The sequence below is a fragment of the Mirounga leonina genome, unplaced genomic scaffold (genome assembly GCF_011800145.1).
Source record: "Mirounga leonina isolate KUSES-001 unplaced genomic scaffold, KU_Mleo_1.0 Mir_114, whole genome shotgun sequence".
In the NCBI taxonomy this organism is placed as follows: Eukaryota; Metazoa; Chordata; class Mammalia; order Carnivora; family Phocidae; genus Mirounga; species Mirounga leonina.
Window position 1 is genome coordinate 21,704,864 of NW_023270265.1, and position 26,108 is coordinate 21,730,971.

The 26,108-nt window shown below is 39.3% G+C and overlaps 1 protein-coding gene across 2 annotated transcripts; it reads right to left on the reverse strand.

The window, feature by feature from the left end:
• Positions 1 to 247: 247 nt before the first annotated feature.
• NOC3L (NOC3 like DNA replication regulator) lies at positions 248 to 26,031 on the reverse strand. 2 transcript variants are annotated; one of them, XM_035025373.1, is made up of 21 exons: positions 25,854 to 26,031; positions 24,902 to 25,109; positions 22,709 to 22,841; positions 21,775 to 21,932; positions 20,901 to 20,954; positions 19,206 to 19,336; positions 18,652 to 18,813; positions 18,372 to 18,465; positions 15,424 to 15,599; positions 14,886 to 15,014; positions 10,475 to 10,606; positions 8,937 to 9,017; positions 8,530 to 8,630; positions 6,317 to 6,389; positions 6,161 to 6,224; positions 6,007 to 6,078; positions 4,675 to 4,856; positions 3,944 to 4,072; positions 3,072 to 3,169; positions 1,119 to 1,203; positions 248 to 780 (listed from the first exon to the last, which is right to left on the reverse strand). In XM_035025373.1, exons 1-21 carry the CDS (start codon positions 25,860 to 25,862, stop codon positions 652 to 654), a joined length of 2,400 nt encoding a protein of 799 aa, XP_034881264.1. In that variant the 5' UTR covers positions 25,863 to 26,031; the 3' UTR covers positions 248 to 651. The 2 variants fall into 2 exon arrangements, with proteins under 2 accessions (XP_034881264.1, XP_034881269.1); XM_035025378.1 differs by lacking the exon at positions 24,902 to 25,109 and having other exon boundaries at positions 25,854 to 26,004.
• Positions 26,032 to 26,108: the final 77 nt, after the last annotated feature.

A 26,108-nucleotide genomic window follows, 5' to 3' on the forward strand; every position in this document is an offset into this window, starting at 1 on the left:
CCCTGCTTGTGTTCTGGCTCTCTGTCTCTGTCAAATAAATAAAATCTTTTAGAAAAATAAATAAATAAATGAAGAGTAGCTGAATTTTAAAAAGCAATCTCATGGTCTTGATTTTTCTGCACTCTATGCCCTCATTTTAAGGGGGCAACTGTAATCCAATTAAGTTCACTCCAAAGATTTTTTTAAAACTGTAACTTAAGATGTATATTAAGTTTTTTGTTTGGGGGTTTTTTTTAGGGGGGGAGCGCAGGGGGTTGGGGCAGAGTGGGAGAGAGAATCTTAGGCAGGCTCCACACCCAGCACGTGGGGCTCAATCTCATGACCCTGAAATCATGACCTGAGCCAAAATCCAGAGTTGGACACTCAACTAACTGAGCCACCCAGGCATCGCAAGATATATATTAAGTTTTAAAAAGGCAATGTCATTAAGAAACTTCCAAATATGGGGGTAGGTGGTTTTCAATTCTCCTTTCTTAATGACAATTTCATAATTGGGGCAGAACCCTGTGCCATGCAAAGGGTAATTCTTCCTCCGCTGTTAATTTTCTTAGGAAGCTTCCCTTGTATAAAAAGAGAATGTCCTAAATTAACAGTAGGTCTCTATGTGCATCTAAACAAATATAAGAGAAAGTCCACTGACTCCTTCTTCTACTACCGTAGTGATGTTTTCAAATATTTGGTGAAATCCAGAGGCAAGTGAGTAGCTACTTCACTGCAATGTCTTTTGATTAGTTGATTTAAGTCTTCATTCAAAAATGAATCCCCTTGTAAAACTTCACTCTGAAAAAATATTAAAAGTGACTCACATTAAAAGTTCTTCTGTCATAAGCAAAAGCCAAGCTGTGAGCAAAATTGAAAATGGCAACAGTAGACCCCGAACCAACACATGAAACCTGATATGACGAGCACTGGGTCAGGTCTGGGACACAACCTACACTGAACAGAACAGTCTCGTGACCATCTCCAGAGTCCCAACCCTACGGATCCAGCCTACCGTCAACTCCTAAACATGAAAAAAAATCTACCTATAATACAATTAAGGAAGTTGGAATCAGTTAATAGAGACATTTAGTTTTTATTTCATCTTTTAAAAAAAATAATGAAAAAGCATCACATACCTTCCTTTTGGAACTTGAAGATTTAACAGGAGGATTGAATGTCATTGCAGCCATGCTGTAGGTCTCAAAAAGTTCTGCAGCAGATCTATAATCACAGAAGGAATGTAAGGACATCACCCGATCTGTATAACCTGAAAAAATTAGACTGTACCCAAAGAGTAGGACTCATTATTCTAAACCCCATATAGTAAGATATAACATAATCCTGCTCTTGAAACCAACAAACCAACACACTCGTAAAATAAATCCTAAATTCCCATGTAATGACAATGCTATCCAACTAAATCTACCTCAGAGAGGTCTGGTGTACATTTAGAAACACAGGCCTGGACAAAGACAAAGCTGAGCAGAAGAACTCCAGCTCAGTGTAATCAAATCCCAACTCGGCCAGTTATGTGAACAATATGCAACTAAGTCATGGGGGCCAGACGAGTGAAGCATGGAGTTACCTCCATGAATTTCAAATAGCTCAACCCCTCAGTTATTGGCCTGGATTAAAAGCAAGGAGAGGCCAAGGACAGACTAAATGTCTATACCCATGGCATGTAAATGAATCCTTAGTGACTTGGGGTTGGTTCACACTCCCCGAAGGAGATCAGCAAGGGCCTACAAGGGTTGCAATCAGAGTCTCATCCCAAGCTCCACCCTCCAGGACAAGACCATCATGAGTCTTCTTTCTCAAGCTTTTGGGATAAACCCATTCTTCATCTTCCTCCAGAGAAAGAAACTTCTGGCATAAATGAGGCAGACATTCAAGATCTTTGACAAAAACATGCCAGAAAAAGATCATGAATAAGAAAACTGACAAGTGGGTGCCTGGGTGGCTCAGTTGGTTGAGCAACTGCCTTCGGCTCAGGTCATGATCCTGGAGTCCCTGGATCGAGTCCCGCATGGGCAAGTATGAAGAAGAAAAAAGTAAATGGCCACTTTATCATTTAATACGGCCAAAAGTTCTCTCTCTTCTACCCAGAAGGAAAAGAGTTCATGGAAAACTGGAGTTTCTGCCTCATTTAGAGGGAGGAAGCAGCTGACTTCTGCCATGCAAAAATATAGACCTATTTTGCCAAATCTCCCAGTACTTCAAGAGAAGCTGGAACTTCTAGGTGAATTTGTCCAATATTTAAAATATAGCAAATAATTCAATTTTTGTTTAAACTCTGAAGAGGCCAGAATACCAGTCTGCTGGCCTACCAGTCACTTGTCTATGATCTCCAAATTAAAGAAACCAGTGGACTGCAAATGAAAATTCTACAGCAGAATATTAATTGTGAGTGGTGAGTATATTACAAGGGTATCTTTTATGTCATTTCCTTTTCTGTGTAATTGCCTCATTTTGTAGGGAAAAGGGCCATTATTTTTTCAACTTTTCTGTACTTTTGAAATTTTTCTGAGTAAGAAGCTAGAAAAGAAACTTCTCTTGGCAGGATCCTACTCCCCACCTGGAGCGTATGGTGGAGGCTGGGAGTACCAGCCAGCCAGGCCGCACTGCACCTAGAGGACTGGGAGCCCCACGGAGAGGAAGTGCGGCCCCTCTGAGTAGCAGTGTTCCAAAGCACTTTCTTCTCTCACTTCTCCCTTGCTGGCCCTAGCACAACTGACCATTCAGCAGCAGGGACCAATCTCACTGTGCTTGGACTTGTGGATCTTCCCAAAGAGCAAATATGGCATTATCTTATTAACTGCTGAAGCTGAGTGTCGGGGGTATGTGTTTTCACTATTCTTTCTACTTACCTGGATGTGTGAAACTTTTTATAACCCAAAAAAAAACGTTAAGCGATTACCAAAACACTAACAAAATCACTGTCGGCATGTTTTTTCCTTAGAACAATTCAGGAATATGAAGTGAGACCAAATCCAGATCAACTGGCACTTTGTTTTAAAACCTATTACTTTATAAATAGAGCAGACTTCTCAGAGCGAACAGAGACCAACTGCAGTTTGTGGTCTGATTACCTCCGGCTCAACTCTGGTTTGAGTGCTTCTGAGCCTTCAGAGGGGGCTCCGGCGATCAGATGAGCTGCAAATCTCTGCACGACGGGATGGTAATGTCTCTGAAGGACAAGCAGGACAGCCACATTTTGCAGAGGTCAGTACTTTATAAAACACTGGCTACAGCAAAGATTTTCTGTAATGAACACTATTTTTTAAAATCATATATGTATATGTAATTCACATAACCACATACCAACAGAAAAAATATTCTCTGCTCACATGATAACATGAATCTGATGACCAGGTTACCAGTGACGTAGCTTAGTCTTGCTTTTACAGCATGAAAAGAAAAATCAAGAAGGAATTTCTCTTTTAGAGTGAAAAAAGTTAGTTTACAGCAGGTTTCCTGAAATGTATTTGCTACGAGTCTCCCTCTAATGTGTCCACACCGTAGAATCACAACAGTGCCACCCTCTTAAAACTGAGGGGCTACCAGAGTCTCCTTGGGCAGGACCCAATACAAATCTTCCATTCTGAATAGTCCTGAGGAAATAGTTCAATTTTCTAAACCTCACCCCACAAAAATGTTATTTTCTGCCTCCTTAGAAAATGTACCTCAACATCTTAAAGAACAGTAAGAGCAAAGTGAAATGTAGACTATTAAAACAGGAATTCTCCAAAAAGCCATCCCAGAACAAAATTATATTGAGGATTCTAGCAACAGTAACGACTTGGGGAAAAACTGAAAAACACTGCTCACAAAGAAAGGGCCATCCTCACTGGGTGTTATACGCAAACAATGAATCATGGAACACTACATCAAAAACTAATGATGTACTGTATGGTGACTAACATAACATAATAAGAAAAAAAAAAGAAAGGGCCATCCTTACCCGTAGTGCATGCAATTCCCAAAGTGCAGTGTTCTGAGCATTACAGTACTCGGGTTCATCCAGTTCAGGAAGGAAAACCCCACTTCCCTGAGACTCATTGTCAAGCAACAGATCTGTTTTTGGGAAAGTCTGCAAAAATGTCACATAAAAATAAGAATTAATTAAATTAATACTGGTAAAGAACGTTCCTGGGTTCTATACTTTTAATTTAATTTGATTTTTATGCTTAAATAAAAGCTATAAACGGGGAACCCGGCTGGCTCAGTGGGTAGAGTGACTCTTGATCTTGGAGTCATGAGTTCGAGCCCCATACTGGGTATGCGTAGAGCCTACTTAAAAAATAAAACATTTTTTAAAAAGAGCTATAAACACATGTACTTTATAGCTATATTTGTACTACACAAAAATGTGTCCATCACCATTAGTGTTAAAAAAAATGTAGAATAATGTATACCATAAAAAAAGCTGTATTGTCTGTGTATGTGTGTTGTACATGTTTATATATGAATTAAAAAGTCTGCTGGAAGGAAACCCAACAAATGGTAAAAATGGTTACCTCTGGAGAGTGTCAACAGGGGTGGGAATGCTTTGGTTTTGTAATTTTATATACTTCTTTTCTCATTGGATTTTACCATTTTGCCTTATCACAGTAATAACATAAATAGGGGGAAAAGATGCAAACAAGATAGCACTGTTGTACTACCAGAACTTGGCTTTCTATCATTACTTACCTGCATTAATATTCTGTTAGTTGCTAAAATGCCAATGCTTGAATTTGGAAGAACGTGAAGAGCAAGGGTACAAAGACGCTTGATGAAAGCAAGGGCTCTCTGCTGAGAAACCTGCTTTCTGCGCTTAGTTAGCATGACGTCAAGGCACTGGAGTAGAATCTCGACACCTTCATTGGTAGCACCTAAAACAGCAGATATACCCTTCAGGGCTGTTCTCATTCCTTTTTTTTTTTTTCCATTCAATTAACCAACCTACATTACATCATTAGTTTTCAGATGTAGTGTTCAGTAATTCATCAGTTGTATACAACACCCAGTGCTCATCACATCACATGCCCTCCTTAACGCCCACCACCCAGTTACCCCATCCCCCCACCCCTCCAGCAACCCTCAGTTGGTTTCCTATACTTAAGAGTTTCTCATGGTTTGTCTCCCTGATTTCTTTCCATTCCATGTTCCCTCTCTTCCCCTACGGTCCTCTGCCCTGTTTCTTATATTCCACATATGAGTGAAACCATATGATAATTGTCTTTCTCTGACTGACTTATTTCACTCAGCATAATACCCTCCAGTTCCATCCATGTTTATGTAAGTGGTAAGTATTCGTCCTTTCTGATGGCTGAGTAATATTCCATTGTGTGTGTGGGTGTGTGTGTATCATATCTTCTTTATCCATTCATCTGTTGATGGACATCTCAGCTCTTTCCAGACTGGCTATTGTGGACATTGCTGCTATGAACACTCGGGTGCAGGTGCCCCTTCGATCACTACATTTGTATCTTTGGGGTAAATACCTAGTATCATTACTTTTTCATTATACAACTTCACTGCATTCCAGAAAAACCCAAGACAAACTGTCTTACCTGTCCCAAATCATTTCCCTAACCAATGAAGTAGCGCTATACTGCTCAGGAGATGCAGACGGTTCTACCATAGCCCCAGTCAATTCCAGAAATTCTTTATCCAACTCTTACATAAGGTTAAATACAGATGTGTGGCCCTCAGAGGCCAACATTCTAATACGCCAATTCTGATTTCTCACTTTTCATTGACTATACACAAGATATTCTTTTTTTTTTAAAGATTTTATTTATTTATTTGACAGAGAGAGACACAGCGAGAGAGGGAACACAAGCAGGGGGAATGGGAGAGGGAGAAGCAGGCTTCCCGCCGAGCAGGGAGCCCGATGCGGGACTCGATCCCAGGACCCCGGGACCATGACCTGAGCCGAAGGCAGTCGCTTAACCAACTGAGCCACCCAGGCGCCCCTATACACAAGATATTCTTAAAAGGTAAGTATTTATTAAAGACACATTATCTAAATGTACATACCTGCATGTAACTTGAACAGTGTTTTATACAGATGTGTATAGAATTTCATGGGGTCAATATTCAGAACATCACCTTTGAAATTACAACAAACAATTAGGTATGTTACAGCCTCCAAAGGTAAAGCAAACAAAACTTGATTAAGAAAATATTTTACCTTGCCCAGAAAGAATATGAAAAGCGGTCTGGACGCAGTGAAGACTTTCTCGATAGCTCAGGTCCTTGAAAAAAAAAAAAAAGGAAGAAAAGGACATTAAGGATAATAATCACCATTCGTATCTTAAAAAGTAATTCATGAAATAGAGTTACTTACACCAGATTCGATGAGAGTATGCAGTACTACTAATAAATCATCAAAAAACTCCACATTTATAAGGTGAGCAAACCTAGAATCAAACAGAGCTTAGTCAATAGGTGACCTAAAAACAGAAATAAAACAGCTAGAAATTAAACCTGACTTTAAAGCCATATTTTTAATATTCCCTATTTCGATGTTAGTTATGATGCAGATGGTGGTAATTATTGATACTTCTCATTAATTCAGAATGACAGAATCTAACAATTCACCCACAGCTGGACACTACACTCAGCAGGAATATACGAGGCACGAAACAAAGTGAAAGTATTTCAGAAATACTTCTGCCCTACAAAACAAGTTGTTAAAAACAACTCTCCAAGGAAAGTTTACCAGCTACCCCATGCTGCTCTAACTCAAAAGAGGGCCAAAAACATCAGCTTCTGGAAAAATGGGAAGTGGGAAAAGGGAAAGGAGGAAAGAGACTGTTATTTATAGGAATATGGACTCTACTAAAGCTTTAAAAATAAAATGGAAAGAATATTGGACCTAGTATCTAGTTCAGGCTCTGAAATTAACTGCCTATATGATCCTAGGTAAGTCACTTGTCAGTCCTGGGTCTCTGTTTCTAGAAATAACGGAGATCACTCAGTAGAGTTACAGAAGAATCATCTGACCTACTAAATGTGACAGCACGCTGTACAGTGTAAAATCCTAGGCACTGACGTACTTAAAGTCAAGATCTTTCTTCAGTATTAGTGCAAGAGCCTTTGACACAAAAAATAAAAGGCTCAGAATAAGAAAGAATCTTAAAAGTGATACATTCCCCGTGTACTAGTACAACTTTTTTGTGAAGCAACTGGGCAGTATTTATCAACATTTAAAACGAGCAGACCCTCTGACCAGGCAATATATGCACACAAGTGCATGAAGGTATTTCCAGTGCAGCATAGCGGGCTGGCCAAATAAAAGTATCACCAATCCATAAAATGGAATATTTCAAATGTAAAAAAAAAAAAAAGGTGGATATAATCACACCAACATGGGAAGATACCCAAAGTAACCATTTTATCAAAACAGAACAGTCTACGTAGCAGGATTCCATCTGTGTGACAGAAGACAGGCAGACAGACTTATGTATATATATAGGAAAAATTGTAATTTTTAAATTTTATATGCTTCCGAATAATTTGAATTTTTAAAGTAAGTAGATATGACTAAAAGCTTTTTTAAATAAAGGAACTGGTCACTGAAAAACAAACAGTAGGTCCTATCCAATGTAGGAGTAATCCTTTCTCTGACCAACCTCCCTTTGAATCTTTTCAATAACAAGGTCCAATTACTTTATAATCCCATTGCCAAACAGCTCCAGGCATTACAAAGACATTTCCTGTACTAAACAGAACTTGCCTTTTCTCTTTCTTCCAACCACAGGTCCTGTTTCTAAAGCTGTGCTGTCCAATGATGACAGGCACTAGCACACGCGGCTACTAGGCGTCTAAAACGGGACTGGTCCAAACTGAGGTATGTTGTCTGTGTGAAATATTCATTGGTCTTTATGAAAATAAGAAGACCAAGTATCTCAATAACTAATACCGATTGTACGGCAAAATATTTTAAACTGAGTTCGATAAAATGTTAAAATTAATTGCACCAGTTTTTTACTTTTTTAATGTGGCTAACGGAAAACTTTCAATCACATGAGTAGTTCACATTATAGTTCTATTGCACTGTTCTACAGGATACTACCTCACATACCTGGAAAACTACCACAACCACCATTATTCTAGCTCGCATCCCCCAATAGGTTCACTAGAATATACAGAGAGATTTCTCTTTCCGGGAAAGACTGCACAGGACTCGAGAAAAGGACGTGCAAGCAGGGTTAGAAGAGACTGAAGAGTTGCATGCACGGGCCACTCAGAAGTCTGACAGTGGATAACTGACCACAGCGCAAAAAGAACCAAGAACTGAAGAGATGAACTTTCGGGACCCCCAGAACTTAGTCAGCAGAAGAAAGGAGTTACTGAAGGAGATTTAAAAAATAAAAGGCTTGAGATGAGAAAACTAAAAAGACAGAATTATGAACAGTTTCAAGGAAAGGCCAGTGACAGACAAAAAACAAAAAGGACACTGGGTCATCTTTAGTGGACCCTGGTTAAGAGTCATGGGTTTTTTGGTCTTATTTATTTAGAAAGAACTGAAAAGGCTTCAATCTATACAGCTCTTACTTGGCAAGGCCTTCTAGAACTGATGGCAGGAGAGGTGACCTCTGGGCCTTCTTCAATATTCTGAAGTAGGTCACAAACACAATATTCAAAGTCTCCGTGTGCTGGCAGAAGAAACAGACAAAATGACTTGAGTATAACCCCGTACCCTTTCTCCTGAGTTACTACAGCGATGACAGTCAAAGCTCAACCTTCTGTCCCTTCCCGACCCTTTCCACAATCCAATCTTAGGAGCTTCAACAAAACAGAATGAAGATACGCACCTTGTGATTTCACGAGACCAGCAATGATCACATCGAAGACTCGGCAGATTAACCAAGATTATACAACCCCAAATTGAAACAATAATCTCTAGTTAAAACCATTTAACAAAACATTCTAAAAGCGTGAGAGAACGTGAAACTGCCTACCAGTTTAAGTTTTCTCTCCGTGCTCTCTGAAGCTTCTGCCTCCAGTAGCTCTCGCTCTAGTTTCTCTTCTGCTTTCTTCCACTGGAAAGAGACAGGAAAGAAAAAGTAAGAGTATATAGTGCTGAGTGAAAAAGCAAGCTTCAGAGGCATAATATGTCAATATTCTGAAACACATACCCTAACCTGTCTATGAATACAAACACAAGCACAAGTACACAGACCTGAAGAAGCAGCAAACACACACCAAACCGAGGACAGCGGCTGCCTCCTGGGAGGAAGGCAGAACAAGACTGGGGAGAGGAACAAAGGGGACTCTCACTCTATCACTGATGGTTTCTTCTCAAGAATGAAACTGAAGTCTATTAATATTTGCTCATTGTGAATGGTAGATACATGGAATATTCTGTATTATTCTCTGTAGTTTTCTAGAAGTTTTTTCAAAAGAGAAAAAAGGGAAGAACACACTGAGCCCAGAAATAATTCTTACTGTTAAATCATCTGTAACACGGAAATTAGTCATCAACGATACTTCCTAAACACATTTACATACAATGCATAAAATCAGACACTACAGAGAAATTCAACAAAATATAAGTTTCTCCACTTTCTTACGCAGTATGAGCAGCAAATAATGGTTGCTAAGCTGCCTAAGACGCAGGGGACTGACTGAGGGAGAGTTTCCTTCCTTTGTACGCCATTTAAGGAGCTGCCATGTTCTCAGTGGGTCTGTTTCCCCACCACAGATACGTACATGCTGTTTCTAACAGGGATATCCAGTTTATATTAGGATAGTCTGGTAATTAAAATATTTACCTTCATTTGTTTCCAATTATTAAGTCTATGATGGTACTTCTGTCCCATTTTCAAAATTTATTAGGGCCATTCAAAGATGGATATCCCTGAAAACTATTTTTTGTTTTGTTTTTATAAGCAATTTGATAACCCTATGTAGAAATGTTTTGAGAAGTAATAATAATAACGATGCTGGTAGTAGTAATTCATGTTTATAAAGCACACCCAGTGTCACGCACTTGCTAAATGCTTTACCTGCATCATCTTATTAAGGTGCACTGTGACCCACGAGGTGGGTGCTATGGCTAGCTCCATTTCTCAAAATTAAAAAAAAAAAAAGGTTACCAGAGTTTCATACTAAATAAACAAGGGGCTGGAATTTCAACCTAGGTTTCAAATGCAAGCCAATAAAGAAAGGTGCTTCAATTAACAAAAACCCACTTTGTTGCCAAATTTACATGAATATCGCCTTCCTGGTCAAGGAAGGGATCTGTGTATCGCAATGAATCTGAAGAGCAAAAAAATTAAAACCCAGCATGACAAGAAAATTTTTTCATCAACTGCTCTTTTTGCCAATGAATTGTCAGTTTCATTAATAAAGCACTTCTTTGCAATAACTGGAAAAAATAAAATTTTCTAAATATTAGGTTTTGACACATTTATATTTATGATTTAACTATGATTTCTGCCTGTGCCTACACTATGGTTTTAATCTCAAATCAAACAAAAAAGGAAATCAACCAAACCTTTCTCTGCATTCTTGATAGAGTTTTTCTCTTTTCCTTGAAAGTCATGAACTTTTTTGGTTTATTAATGTCCTCTGTATCTTTTTTCACTTCCACTTCTTTGATTCTTAAGCACAAGAATGTCTTTAACATCTAAGATGAAGAAAACACAATATACACCTTAATATTTATATTGCCATCAAAACGTTTATACAGAGAGGTTGGCATTTAACAATGTTTTTCCTTCCTTTGTGCCAAAAAAAAACCAAAAAACACCTTTGACACATCTTTTATCACACTGCACACAAAGTTCTATTTTCTTATTGCTAAACATATTCAGTAATCTGCATCTAATAGGACACTAGTATTTGGCTAAATAAACATAACATTATTTTGCAGTACAATGAGTAGAAGGCAGAGAGAACACATTACCTGGCATCGGTAGACAGGATTACAAAAAGTGGACAGGCCAGAAAAAGGTTTGGACCAGTATGGGAGGAGAGGATGTAAATTAGATATTTCTAAACCAGCTTTAATTTACCAAACCAGCCCCCATTTTGCAGTCAGTAGTTCTAATCTTCATTTTTTCCCCCAATTAAAAACAAAACACAATAACCAAAAAAAAAAAAAAAAAAAATCCATGTAGACCAGTGTTACTAATTTTAAGACAAGTTATTTTCCTTTAAACCAATGGGTCTCCAGCTTCAGCAAACATGAGAATCATCAGGAGGGCTTGTTAAAACACAAATAGCTGGACCCCATCCTCAGTTTCTGATTCACTAGGTCTGGATTAGAGCCCCACAATTTGTATTTCTAATTCCCAGCTGATGCTGGTCCAGGGACCACAATGAAACTACTGCCTTAAGCCATTCAAAAAATCCAGAAACTAATTTGGAAATTGGTGTTTTGTGTACTACAGCAACCATACAAAGACAAAAGGGGTTCAAAATTCAAACTTTCTCTGGAAGAAACCACTCTACTGACCTCCTTCAATCATAGCAGCATTCCTGGAAAAAATGTGAGAACTACAGTTTGTATTATTTTGATGTTCCAATATGTACATTGGAAGAAAGCGGAATATTTCAGTTTACAGGGCTTAAAACACAGAATGGAAACAAGAAAGAGTTAAAATTAGAAACGGCGAACATGAAGTCATTCTAGGTACCAGAAAGATCAATATGAGTATTCTGTAAGTATTCTATGTGCTCATAAAATATCACCCACAAATAAAAAACGTAACTCCAGATTAAAGATGGCCGACTAATCTTTGGCAAGGGCACCAATAATACACAATGGGGAAAGGATAGTCTCTTCAATAATGTTAAGAAAACTGGATATCCACATACAAAAGAATGAAACTGGACCACTGTCTTACACCACTCAAAAAATTAATGTGAAATGGATTAAAGATTTAAATGTAAGAACCGAAACCATAAAACTCCTAGAAGAAAACACAGGGGAAAAGCTCCTCAGCACTGGCCTTAGCTAGTGATTTTTTGGATAGGCATCAAAAAGCACAGGCAACAAAAAGCAAAAATAAACAAGTGGGACTACATTAAACTAAACAGCCTGCACAGCAAAGAAAACCATCAACAAAATGAAAAGACAACCTACTGAATGGGAGAACATATTTGCAAGCCACGTATCTAACAAAGAGTTAATATCCAAAATATATGAGGAACTCCTACAACTCAATAGCAAAAAGCAAATAACCTGATTTAAAGAACAGGCAAAAGACGTGAATAGACATTTTTCCAAAGAAGACATACAACAAATGGCCAGTAGATACACAAAAAGGTTGGTTCAACACCACTAATCATCAGGAAAATGCAAACGAAAACCACCATGAGAAATCAACCTCACACCTGTCAGAATGGCTATTATCAAAAAGATAATAGGGGTGCCTCAATGACTCATTGAGAGGAGCATGTGACTCTTGATCCTGGGGTCATGAGTTCGAGCCCCACGCTGGGTGTAGAGATTACTTAAATAAATAAACTTTTAAAAAAAGGTAAGAGAAAACAAGTATTAGGGCATGAAGATAATGAAACCCTTGTATACTGTTGGGAGGAATGCAAACTGGTACAGCTATGGAAAACAGCATGGAAACTCTTCAAAAAATTAAAAGAGAATTATCATATGATCTAGTAATCCCACTTCTGGGTATAGATCCAAAAGAAATGAAGTCAGTACCTCAGAGATACCTGCATTCCCATGTTCACTGCAGCATTATTCACAATACGAAGCAAAGATATGGAAACAGCCTATGTATCCATTAACGAATACAGAACCTGCACTATATACATATAATGGAATACTATTCAGCCACTAAAAAGAAGGATCCTGCCATTTATGACCACAGAGATGAACCCAGAGGACATCATGCTAAGTGGAATAGGCCAGACACAGAAAAACAATATTGTACAATCTCACTTACATGGGGAATCTACAAAAGTCAAATGCATACTAAAACAGTGGTTGACGGGGGGATGGGGGACATGCAGAAATGTCAGTCAAAGGACACAGACTTTCAGTTATAAGATAAAGAAGCTCTGGGGATTGAATTTATAGCATAGTAAATAGAGTTAATAATACTGTATTATATAATTTGAAATAAGCTGAAAGTAAGTTTTTAGGATTCTCACCACAAAAAAAGGTGTGAGAGGTGATAGATGTGTTAATTAATTTGACTGTGGAGCACCTGGGTGGCTCAGTTGGTTAAGCTACTGCCTTTGGCTCAGGTCATGATCCCAGGGTCCTGGGATCAAGTCCCACATCAGGCTCCCTGCTCAGCGGGAAGCCTGCTTCTCCCTCTCCCTCTGCCACTCCCCCTGCTTGTTTGCTCGCTCTCTCTCTTCCTCGCAAATAAATAAAATCTTTAAAAAAAAATTAATTTGACTGTGGTAATCATTTCACATATTGATTAAATCATCATGTTGTATACCTTAAAAAAAAATCACACTGTACAACCTAAATATATACAAAAAAAGAAAAACCCAACAAAGAGTTCAGAAATAAAATACTGGGTACGGATTTAAAATAAAATAAAGGCAGCATTTTAAATCAGCAGCAAAGGGAAAAGAGTATTGGAATAACTGGCTATCCATTTCAGAAAGTATATATACATATTAGATCTGCAACTATACCACACACAAAGATATCAGATGGATTATTTAAATATAAAAATTAACACTCTTCTAGAAGGAGAGAATCTATACTTGGGAATGAAGAGGTCTTCCATGCATGACAAAAATATAATCTCATCTATAAATGGTGAAAAAATGACAGAGTCAATTAAAATGTAAAACTTCTTTAAGACAAAAAAGACCACAATACAAAATTAAATGGCAGAGCAACAGACAAATATTTGCAACTTACTATCCTTTATATGTAATATAACCTCAACAAACACCAGAGCTTTTGTTTCTTTTATTCACTACCTTATACCCAGGACCTAGAAGAGTGTCTAGTACACAGCTGATATTTACTGAAATAAATGAGTATCAGAAAAGTATTACAAGTCATCAAAATACCTGAGGAGAAAAATTAGCAACAATGCAAATGGGCAAAAAAATTCAAATGACTAATAAATATGTGAAAACAAAAAAATATGTATGAGATGTACAGAATGATTTGCCCACCAGACTAACAAAGATTAAATGGTAGAAACATTCAGCATCGGGTAGGTTGTGGGGAAAAAACACGCCTGTCACTGTGAGAACATAATAAAATGTATTTGCAGGACAATGTGGCATTACCTCTCAAATTTATAAATGTGTATACTATTGGATCCAGCATCTAAACTTTAAAAATTTAACTCACAGAATACTCCTGTAAGTATGAAAAAATAATAGAGCCAAAATGTTCTCTTTCATGATCACTGTAGAAACAACTCAACTGTCCATCAAGTAGGGGGCTATATTCACATAATAAGAAACAGATGTTAAAAAGAATGAGACAGCCCTATACAACACAAAATGAAAGCAGCTCCAGAAGAGCTTCCATAGAATAAATGCATTTTTATTTTAAAATCTACACATGTATTAAATAAATAAATAATTTAAAATATATATAAACAAGGGGCGCCTGGGTGGCTCAGTCGTTAAGCATCTGCCTTCGGCTCAGGTCATGATCCCAGGAAGCCTGCTTCTCCCTCTCCCACTCCCCCTGCTTGTGTTCCCTCTCTCACTGTCTCTCTGTCAAATAAATAAATAAATAAATAAAATCTTTAAAATATATATACACATGTATACATACATAAACAAGTATGTACGTCTATATAAACCTCTAGAATTCATACTAAATTGTTAGAAGTAGTTACACTTGGAGAGTCTTCTACGTTATACACGTCTACAAAGAATAAAATTCCTAACAACTGAAAATTAACTTTGTAATTTAAAACAAATAAAATGCAAAGTCAGAAAAGGCTTACCTCTGGCCTAACCTCGTAATTTCTGCCCTTCACAAAACCAGAAATCACTTTAATCACACCAAGGGAAGCTTGGCCTAATTTATCTTGTTTAAATAGTTTCTTCACTGCGTCACAACACATTTCAGATATCTGAAAAATCAAATGTCACACTCAGCCGGTGTTTCCCAACCTCGGCACCACTGGCATTTTAAGCCAGACAATTCTTCGCTGTGGGGTCGCTGTCCTGTGCACGGTGGGAAGTTCAGAGGTCCCCTAGCCTTTACCCACTAGATGCCAGTAGTAGCCACTGCAGGGGTGACAATCGAAACTGCGTGCAGACACAGTCTCACGTTCCCTGGAGGGCGAAAGCACCTCCTGCTCAGAACCGCCGCACTAAACTTATGTTTGAAGAATTTTCTTAAAGAGGCAGTGTTTAACAAAGTGACGCTATTTTAGCAATGAATGATAGCTCCAAAAGAATTCTGAGAGAGAGAAAAAATAATCACGAGGTCTAGAATTTTGCGTTCAGGAGGAGAGCAACAATCACTTAGCAACCCACCGATTTTGACACGTCATCCATGAGAGGGACGATCAACACAATGATGTTGTTGTGAAAGTTGAAATGAGGCAGTGCCACCAACAGCTCACACAGGCTCCTCACAGCCACTTCCGCTAGTCCTTTGTAGGCCTTTAAGGAAACTACATTACTTTTCTTCAGTTTCCTTTGCTTCCAGTCTAATCAAAAGATAACCGTAGTTATTTTACTCATTGATCAAAGCTTCAACTAACTAGCTTTCTTTTACAAGAACATGCAATAATACACTGTGCCAATTCTTAAATGAGTTGCGTCCACCCTTAGACACAAGTACAAACGTTATCATTAAAATTTATCCGCCATCATCCACCCTCTGACTCTGACCATAATGTTAAAGAGTTTTGGCTTTCCATACATTTTTAAAGATGTATCATTAGAGGATAAGGGTCTCAGGGATAAATCAGGGCAGGGGGAGACAGAGAGCTGGATATCTTAAGGAATCCCTGGGCTCTACCAGGCTTTCCCCAGAACACTAGATTTCAAGAAGCCTGGGTTCAAATCCTAGTCATCCACTAACTGGCTAGTGAATATGAGCAAGCTCCAGATTCGGAGCCCTGATCTCTTCCATGTTCCAAAAATTCCGGAGAATCTAAAACATTATTTCTCCTGACTTCCTGCTAATGCTCACTGTGGTATCTTCACCCAGGAGGTCCAGAATATTTAAGGTTTTCTTCAAAATAGCCAATAATTCACAGGACCTCTTTTCTTTAAAGATTTTATTTATTTGACAGGGAGCGACAGAGAGAGCACAAGCAGGGGGAGTGGCAGGCAGAGGGAGAAGCAGGCTCCCCGCTGAGCAGGGAGCCTGACACGGGGCTCGATCCCAACCTGAGCCAAAGGCAGACACTTCAAGTCGACTGAGCCATCCAGGCACCCTGCAGTACTTCCTTTCTAGAAATTTCTACATACATACTCTGCCACCATAACATAGCATCCTGAATATGAAAATATGCTGGTTTTTCTAGAGTAGGTTCAACACTTCCCTGTACATCATACACAACTGGAGATGAGAAACAGTATAGAGGACGGTGCCTGTGTTTTAAACTTGCTTCTCGTGTATTTGAGTTTTCCTCAAACACGCTGTATTCATCGTAAGAACCGTATCTTCTATTTATCTGAAGCTGACGAGACTTCCTAGTGGATGGATGAATAAACAAAACGCGGTACGCATATACAGTGGACTATTATTCAGCCTTAAAAAGGAAGGAAATTTTGACACGTGCTATGAGAATCCTGAAGACATTACGCCAGGTGAAATAAGGCGGTCACAAAAGGGCAAATACTGTGTAAGTCTACCTAGAATACGAGGTTCTGGGAGGAGCCAGATCCATATTCACTTCAAATCAGAAAGGAGAACGGTGGCCGCCCCGGGCGGTACAGACCTTCAGGCGGGGAAGATGCAGAGCTGTGGGTGCACAGCGGCGACGGCCGCGCCACACGGCATTTACCGAGCGCCGCACAACTGCACGCCTGCAAAACTGCTCCGACGACACACTCGATGTTGTATCTTACCATACATTTTTAAAACTTAGAAAAAAAAGACTTCTTAATGGTTCCATCAGCTGAGAAAAGGCCTACGCCTGCATGGTGCGATACAGAGGCCACCAGCCCCGTGTGACAACTGAGTGCTCGGACTGTGGCTAGTCCCAATGCACACGTGCCCAAAGTGTGAGATACGCGTCAGATTTTGACCTTAATACCAAAAAAGGAATGTAAGATACCTACTTTTTGAAGTCGATTACATGTTGAAATAGTAATCATATACATAGCAATTTCACTACTTTTTACTTTTTTTTCTTAGTGTGGGTACATATTTTTCAAATGACATATGTGTCTCATGTTCTATTTCTCTTGGATGGTGCTGGTCTACACAAAGCTCCCCGGCCTTGGAATGTATGCTCCTAAGTAGGCTCCAGTTGGGAGGCCAGAGCATAGAAGCAACATCCACGGCACCCACCCCCCACCCCCACCATCTCCTTCCTGCCCTTACTGGGCCAACACGATTCGGTAATCCTGTTCCAACTGAGAAACTCGGTGATCCTTAGGCCCTTTACTGAGTAAAGGAGCCCAACTGAGTAAAGTGAAAGCACCTGACCTAGGCAACTGAATGTCTTCTCCATTCATGCTCCAATTTTCATATGCCCTTCCTTTTTTTTTTTTTTTTACAGATTTTATTTATTTATTTGACAGAGAGAGACACAGAGAGAGAGGGAACACAGCAGGGGGAGTGGGAGAGGGAGAAGCAGGCTTCCCGCCTAGCGGGTAGCCCCATGTGGGGCTCGATCCCAGGACCCTGGGATCATGACCTGAGCCGAAGGCAGACGCTTAACGACTGAGCCACCCAGGCACCCCTGCCCCTCCTTTTCTGAACAAAGAAGAAGAGAATAAAGGTTTGATGGAAGAGTTTATCATCCAGTATGACTGACTTCTCTCTAAGTCCATTTTCAAGGCACTAATTTCACCCATTTCAAGTCATCCTTCTCCCCTAACTCCCCTAACCATCTCCAAATAAAAAGCAGCAGCATAAATTTCAACCATTCACGAATTCAAGAAACACACTTACTAGGGAAAGGCCTGGAGCAACAATAATACTAACAGCTGATCAATACAGGGCCTGTACAGGCCAGGCACAGTTGTAAGCAGGTTTTATCTATAAATTAATTTACTTCTCACAACAATCCTATGAAGTAAATACTACTATTTATAAACAGAAAAATGGAAACAGAGAGATTAAGTGATTTGCCCACCACATGGGTAGTAAGGAGAGAGCCCAGATCTGAACCCAGGAAGTCGTACTGTAGACTGCTCTTGACAACCCGCTACACTGACTCTCACCACAGAGCACAGAATATAGAACTCACCTTCCTGAACAAAGCTAAGTATGTTATGTATTTTAAAAATGTTCAATATACCTTTAACCACTTGCTCCAGATTCTCCAAATAAAATTTATATTGGCTAACCAGGCCTTCTTCAAATTCTCTTAACTTTTGGGTTTCTTTGCGGATCTGAAAAAATCAAAAAGACCACTCATTTTTTTAAATCAAAATACCAAAATCCTTAAATTAGCACAAAATGTGAGTGCCTTCTACCCAGTCCTATAAAAACAAACAAAAAAAACCCTACAATTTCTCCCATCTCTAGCTCTCCCAAATGTTCAGCTTATTTTGTATAGTAATTGTATCTGTCATTACCTTGGTAGATTTTTCTGCTTCTGTGAGGGGTCGTATTTTGTATGAAGGAGTAATGTCTTTAAATAACTCCAGCAGGGAAATTATCACCAGCTTTCGAACAGTAACAGCCACATCAGGATCCTGTTCCATCAGCATGGAACGCAGTTCTTTCAATTTTTTAATCTGTTAAAGAAATATATGGCAGAGGGAGAGACAGAATCTTAAGCAGGCTCCATGCCCAGCGCAGAACTAGAGCCACAATCCTGAGTCATGACCTGAGCTAAAATCAAGAGTCACACACTTAAACGACTGAGCCACCCAGGCGCCCCTCAATACCTTCATTTAGAGATGAGGAAAATAAGACTCAAAGTTTAAGCGACTTTTCTAAGGTTACAAAAAACATTAAGTGCAGATGTAGGATTAGGCTAAGGTTCTGTCTACTCTTATTCTACCTCCGTCACTATTTTAATGCTTTTCCTTTTTGTATGTGCTTATAGGTAATAAGGGAATCTTAAAATATTAGACATTCACACCATATCTAATATGAAGAGCTCAAAGAAATTAGTACTACTTACGTTACTTTCTGGGTCTGATAATATGGCAGATGCCAAGGCTGCAATATGCATTTTCTTCTCCTGTAATTTCTTCCTTCTCTCAATCAAATGTTCTTCTAGTGTCAGCTCTCGAATGGGATCTTCAACAATCTCTGAAACAGATTAGATTTCCCCTCTTAAACGTTTCTTTATTTACAAGTATCCAAGAACCTTAATCAATACAATAATATTCCTATAGTAATAAATAATAATAACAATAAGTTTTATTGAACACTTGCCATGGGCCAAGATTACTACATATGATCCTCTCAAAAATGTTATGAGGCAGGTACAATCATCATATCCATTTTGTACATAGAACATGAGGCAAAGGGAGAGTAACTTGCTTATACTCACAAACCTAGTAGAAATGGAATTCAAAACCCAGGTAATCTGACTCGAGAGCTCATATTCTTAACTACTATGCTAATAAACTTATAATAATTCCCATGAATTAAGGGAAAAAGCAACCTGATTTAGTTTTTTAAAAAAGTACAGAATATTCTCCCTTGTTTCCAACTCTATACAGTCCTTCGCATTGCAGAAAATATGTCCATCTTAAGAAAAGAAATTGACAGGAAACTAGATTTAATAAACACAGAAGCATAATCTCTAATGAGCCTATGAAGGATGAATGAAAACAGTTGACCTGTAATCTCATTTACACCATTAATGAGGTTTGCTAAGCTAAAGTAAAATTTAACCAGTTTGTTCTATTGCAAATTCCAAACAAATATAATTTCAAACCATAAAAATATGTTCTTTCAGTTTAACTTTGATTGCAACTATCTTAGCTATTAGAAAACCACACTCGGGTGCCTGGGTGGCTCAGTCGTTAAGCGTCTGCCTTCGGCTCAGGTCATGATCCCAGGGTCCTGGGATCAAGTCCCACATCGGGCTCCCTGCTCCGCAGGAAGCCTGCTTCTCCCTCTCCCACTCCCCCTGCTTGTTCCTGCTCTCACTATGTCTCTCTCTGTCAAATAAATAAATAAAATCTTTAAAAAAAAAAAAGAAAACCACACTCAATTATCTAAAATAGACATATATACAGACATATATAAGTATAACAGCTCTGGGGGGGGCGCCTGGGTGGCTCAGTCATTAAGCGTCTGCCTTCAGCTCAGGTCATGATCCCAGGGTCCTGGGATCGAGCCCCGCATTGGGCTCCCTGCTCAGCGGGAGGCCTGCTTCTCCCTCTCCCACTCCCCCTGCTTGTGTTCCCTCTCTCACTGTGTCTCTCTCTCTCTGTCAAATAAATAAATAAATAAATATCTTAAAATATATATATATATATAACTGCTCTAAGAAGTGAAATGATATCATATCACAAAATCATTTTGTAATTTAAAGCTAAAAAGTTAGTATTTGTAGGCAGGTCCTTCACTTAATTAAAAAGAATTCAAAATGGTAATAATTTGTAAGACTCTTCATGCAGGCCTAGACATTACAAACATAACTGCATAAAATTCTCCATAATGAAGAGCAACGAAGAATCAAATTCCACAAGGTGAGACTTTCAACATGTGGGAAAATGTTCAAAATGACCTTGAAATGACCAGTACTCTAAAATGCACATTTCAGACTTTATCTAAAATTAAGTCACATTTACTATTATGAAAAAAAAAAAATGTAATTCTCAATTAACAATTTAGTAACTACAAAAGTACATTCCATTACCTTCCTCAAGTTCCAGCTCTTCTTGATCCTCTTCATCTTGGTTACTGTCTGTAACTGTATGGAAAACATGTATATTAAAAAATCTGACAATAGGGGCGCCTGGGTGGCTCAGTCGGTTAAGTGTCTGCCTTTGGCTCAGGTCATGATCCCAGGCTCCTGGGATCGAGCCCCGCATCGGGCTCCCCGCTCAGCAGAGAGCCTGCTTCTCCCTCTCCCTCTGCCTGCCACTCTGCCTACTTGTGCTATCTCTCTGTCAAATAAATAAATTTTAAAAAATCTTTAAAAAAAAAAAAATCTGACAATATACTTTTAAAGTGATCAAACTACAAAGAAAAGCAGGAAAGTGATTACCATAAAACTTGGGAAAGTAGTTACTTCTGTGAGGAGGAAGCAATTAATGATTGAGGGGAGCACAAAGGAAGTTTCCGGGTGCCGGCAGCATTTACTTCTTGCCCAGACAGTAGTTTTATGGGTGTGTTTTTTGTGATAAACCACGTAACTTCACAAGGCAACTCTGACTTCTAGACTTCTCTGTGTGTTTTATTTCACAAGAAAAAAGATACATGTAAGAAAAAAAGGCTAATAAAGGATAACTAATATTCTAATTTTAGAAACAAGGGTCTTTGGTGAAAAAAACTGAAAAGAAAAGCACCTCAGATTGTAGCTTTAGCTATCTCATGATACAACAGACAGCAGAGATAATCATCTGTATTTCTGGCCAAAATCATCAAGCTTGCTATATGACTAATTGCAGCTACCCCCTATTTTGTAGGTACAAGTAAGAATAAAATTAAATCTTGAGTGGGAAAAAAAATGTGGTATTAGTAAGGAGCTAAAATTTTTACTAATACACTGGATGATTGATTAGATTCACCTGGCTTCTCCCTGGTCTGTGGGATTATACCACTTTTATCCTTGATAGGAAGTAAGTGAATCAGTTCCTTCTCTGGTGCAGTTTGCAGAGTTCTTGGTATTTTTTCATATTTATCTATAACACCCTCATGCTTTCGTTTCTTGGCATGAACAGGTTCACTGCAAAAAAAAAAAAAATTCCAGTTTTAATGTATTTAAAAAGGAATCTAGAGATCACTTAAAAAGTACAGAAAAGTAAACTACTGGCTAAACTTCCAATAGGTATACTGAAAAAAAAATAATAATAAAAAAAATAGGTACATAGATATTAGCACCTAGACCGGGCACATAGTAGGCACTCAAATAGTAAATGAATAAAAGAATCATTTATTCTGCCCCGAAGACTACGGCTGCATGTAGTTTTTCCCTTCAGATGCAAAACAGAAGTGAAAGTTATGGCAGATTCTTTTTGAAAACTATTCCACAAAGCCAAGGGTGACATCATGCTATTTTACTTCCCCAAAATCCTTGAGACCATTGCATGGGCTTAGGAGTTAAAAAGATCTAGGTTTAAATTTCAGATCCACTAGTTGTGATCGCAGGAAGCATCAGTTTCCTCTGTAAATGGGAATAATACCTCCCCAACAGGGTAACAAGGACTGAGATTGTGGCCATGAAGAACTCAGGACTGTTCTGCCAGTTCCCCAGAGAACTACATTCTTCCCCAGTGCACTCTACTTCACTATTCAGACTCAAAAAAAAATAAAGATGTACACTAAATAAAATCAGTTTGTTTTATTCATGAACTTCCTTTATTTAGGAAATAAACTGAGTCACAGGGTTTACTCTCTTACGTTCCGAGCTGAACATCTTGCACTAACCACCTAACTAAAATTCTGAATCAAGTTTTTAACACTGAAAGGATGTGAATGTTTATAATCTAAATGAAGTATTACCTAGAAGAAAGATCTCTCGTTAGAAAAGATGCTCTTTGTCCTAAGTCTCTCATTAACTGCAAGTCATCTTCATCCATCATATCCAAAGGAAGGGCTTCCTCTTCTTCCTCCTCTTCCCATTCAATCCTTTTACCTGTTCCAACAACAACAAAATCAGAAACTGGCATTAGAGGCATAGAACTCCTCGTTTCTGTGTCAACAAGAGGAAAAGTTTATGCTTTTCTAGTATGTCAGCCCAGTGTTTCTAAATGGAAGCACTAATGACACGTTGGGCCGGACAGCTCTTTATTCCACTGGGGGTCTTGAGCTAAGCAAAATGCTCGCATCTCCAACCCCTGAAATCTAAATGCCAGGAGCCTTCCCAGGTCACTGTCACAACCAAAAAATAAAACGCCTCCACACAGTCTGCAAGGTCTCTCAGAGCATGCGAGAACCGATGATTTAGCCACTTCGCTCCTTCTGATCCCCACGGACTCTCACTTCCATTCCACTTCAGCCACCCCCTCCATGGGCCACATCCCAAGCCTTGGTGCTCACCCCATCCCTTGACCACAACCATCTGTCCCTGCAGCTCTCATTCGGTTACTTCCACTGCACTTCTATGACCGAATATATAGACCTTCAATCCTCTGACCACTCTACTTCTATCTTCCATTGTGTTCTATCTTCACTCCTGGGCTTCTGCTGCATGGTAATCAAACTGCCCTCTTGATAATATCCTCAACTACTTTCCCTTCTACAGTTTAGGCACTGACATCTAACAAAACCCCAACTGATCACTCTATCTTCTCCCTCTGTCCCTCACTCTTTCTCTTTTTTAATATAAAAATGAATGTCAACTAAGTGCCAAGCACTGCTCTAAGTGCTAAGGATTCAACCATGAACAATACAATCTTAGCATCTTCCCTAACAGAACTTACAATTCTCCTTGACTCCAATAACACTCGTAAATATCGCCATATAAATGTACACATTGCACAGAATGGAACTCCTACCTACTTTAAATGAGCTTCCCATTTCTCAAAGGTGACCAGCAACTGGTTTATTTCCCTGATCAGCTTTCTCTCTTCCTTAGCCTTTTCAAATCTTTTCTCTATCATCACACTTCTAACCCCATCACCTACCTCACTTCATAATCCTCAGAGGAGCTAGCTTCCTCCATCACTGAGAAATGAAAAGCCAGAAGCTAGAAACTCCTGCAATTTCCCACAATGAATTCAACAGCATCTGCATCCATCTCTTCTGTTTTCCTTCTCCTAACATTGGAAGAGTGCCTCTCCTCCTGGGCTCTGGATTTAACTTCTTGCCTTCTCTTGCCTTGTTCTATCATTTAAGCCCCCTCTCCCTTATACCTTCAAACTCTCTAACCCATTAAGTTCTTTATATCAGCATTTTAAGATGGTCAAGTCATTTTCCAGTGGGCAATTTGCCAACCTTTGCTTCTCAGATCATATTCACGGACTACAGCTGTCAGTCTTAACAGCTGTATAGTATTCCACCATAGATAAACAACATTTGTGTCATTTAACAATTCCTGTTGATGAACATTTTACTTTCAATTTTTGATCACGGTGGCATTTTTGTTTGCTATTATTAATAATGTTGAAATGAGCACACTTGGAAATATGTTCTTGGCAAATTTTTTCAAATATAATCATAGACTGAATTCCTAACAGTAACATGTTAGATCAAAGGAAAAGCATTTTCTGAAAATCTTTTTCTGTGATAGTGTATTTGAATTTATAAATATATTTTTTCCTCCTTTTTATTCAAATGGTATAAGCATCTCATACATGTGGCAAAAGCCTATAATTTCAAGTGAGTGAAAGCATCAATGCACACTACTTTTCACCTTGTTTTTTAAAATTAACTATTTTGTCGGGGCGCCTGGGTGGCTCAGTCGTTAAGCGTCTGCCTTCAGCTCAGGTCATGATCCCAGGGTCCTGGGATCGAGCCCCGCACTGGGCTCCCTGCTCAGCTAGGAGCCTGCTTCTCCCTCTCCCGCTCCCCCTGCTTGGGCGCCCTCTCTCGCTGTGTCTCTCTCTGTCAAGTAAATAAATAAAATCTTTTTTTAAAAATTTAAAAAATAAAATTAACTATTCTGTAGACAATTTCTTTCTTTTTTTTTTTTTTTAATGAACATTTTAGGACAAATCAAAAGAAACTACAGGACATGAATGCTTTCACAATTACCTGGTCGTTTTTCCTTTGGGTCCTCCAGTGGGATCGGTTTCTTAGACACAGCATCTTTTACAGCTTGCCTTAGTTTCCTCTGTTCTTTTCGGTACTTCTTGAGAGTGCTTTGTTGTTTAAATTGCTTATTTTTTAGCTTGTTTTCAAGTTTGACTTTACTAGTTTTTAGTAACTTCCGAAAGCTGGGGATCTGTTTTTTATTTCTTCTCTAGAAGACAACAACACGAGTACTGCATACCCAGAAATTTAAACTGCAAACTCAGAACAAAATGTTGTCTTTAAAGTAAGTGCCATTCATATATCCTCTTACTGTTTACAAAGTTCTCCAACATATTTGATCCCAACAGCCTAGTTAAGCAGTTATTGCTGTTACCTTCAAATTATTACTGAAAAAGCTAAAGCTGAGAGAGATTATATGACTTGTTAAAGACCCCTGAACTAAGGAGGGCAAAACAGAATTCGGATCTTTGGATTTCAACGCTTGCTGGTATCCCCTTATTCAGAAATGCAAATCCCAGCTCTTATTTTCTGTGAGAACCAGGGCAAATCACTTACTTTGCTATCCCCTTACCCTTTAGGGAAGAAAATGGACTCATCTCGCGTCCCACGACTCACATTATAAACTCGTTGAGAACAGGACCCTGTTACCCATTTGTAAAATAAAGGGTACGAAAGATGGTCTCGAAGAACCCTTTCATGTCCGACACCCTACAGACAGAAGACTCCGTGCTTGTATCATCGCGGCCCCCTGAAGCCAAGTGCGAGCACAGTGGGCGATCAAGGAAGCTCCAGATCCAAGTGCCGGGAAGTTGGCAGAGCACAGAGAGGAGGGAGCCCCGAATCCAAGCCACCGCCCCCTTCACAAGGGCAAAAACTCGCGAAAAACTACACCAGGCAGCGACTGTCAGCCAAAGGGGCCCTAAGCCGCGGAGATCGGGCTCAAGACACTTACCGCCTTCATCCTTAAATATGAAGAGTCCCGATCCTACACCTTCACCAGGGATAGAGGCAATCCAGGAATCGCGAGGCGGCAACTAACACACGTGCCCAAGTCCCAACACTGCGCAAGGCGGAAGCTACCGCTGGTTCCTCCCCATCCTCCGCCGCCGGAAATAGGGGCGGGACTTCCGCGCCCCGGGTCGGCCGCGCGCCCTCTTGCGGCGCCGGGCAGGTGGCCGCCCGGTGAACGCGCGTGTGAGCCTGCAGT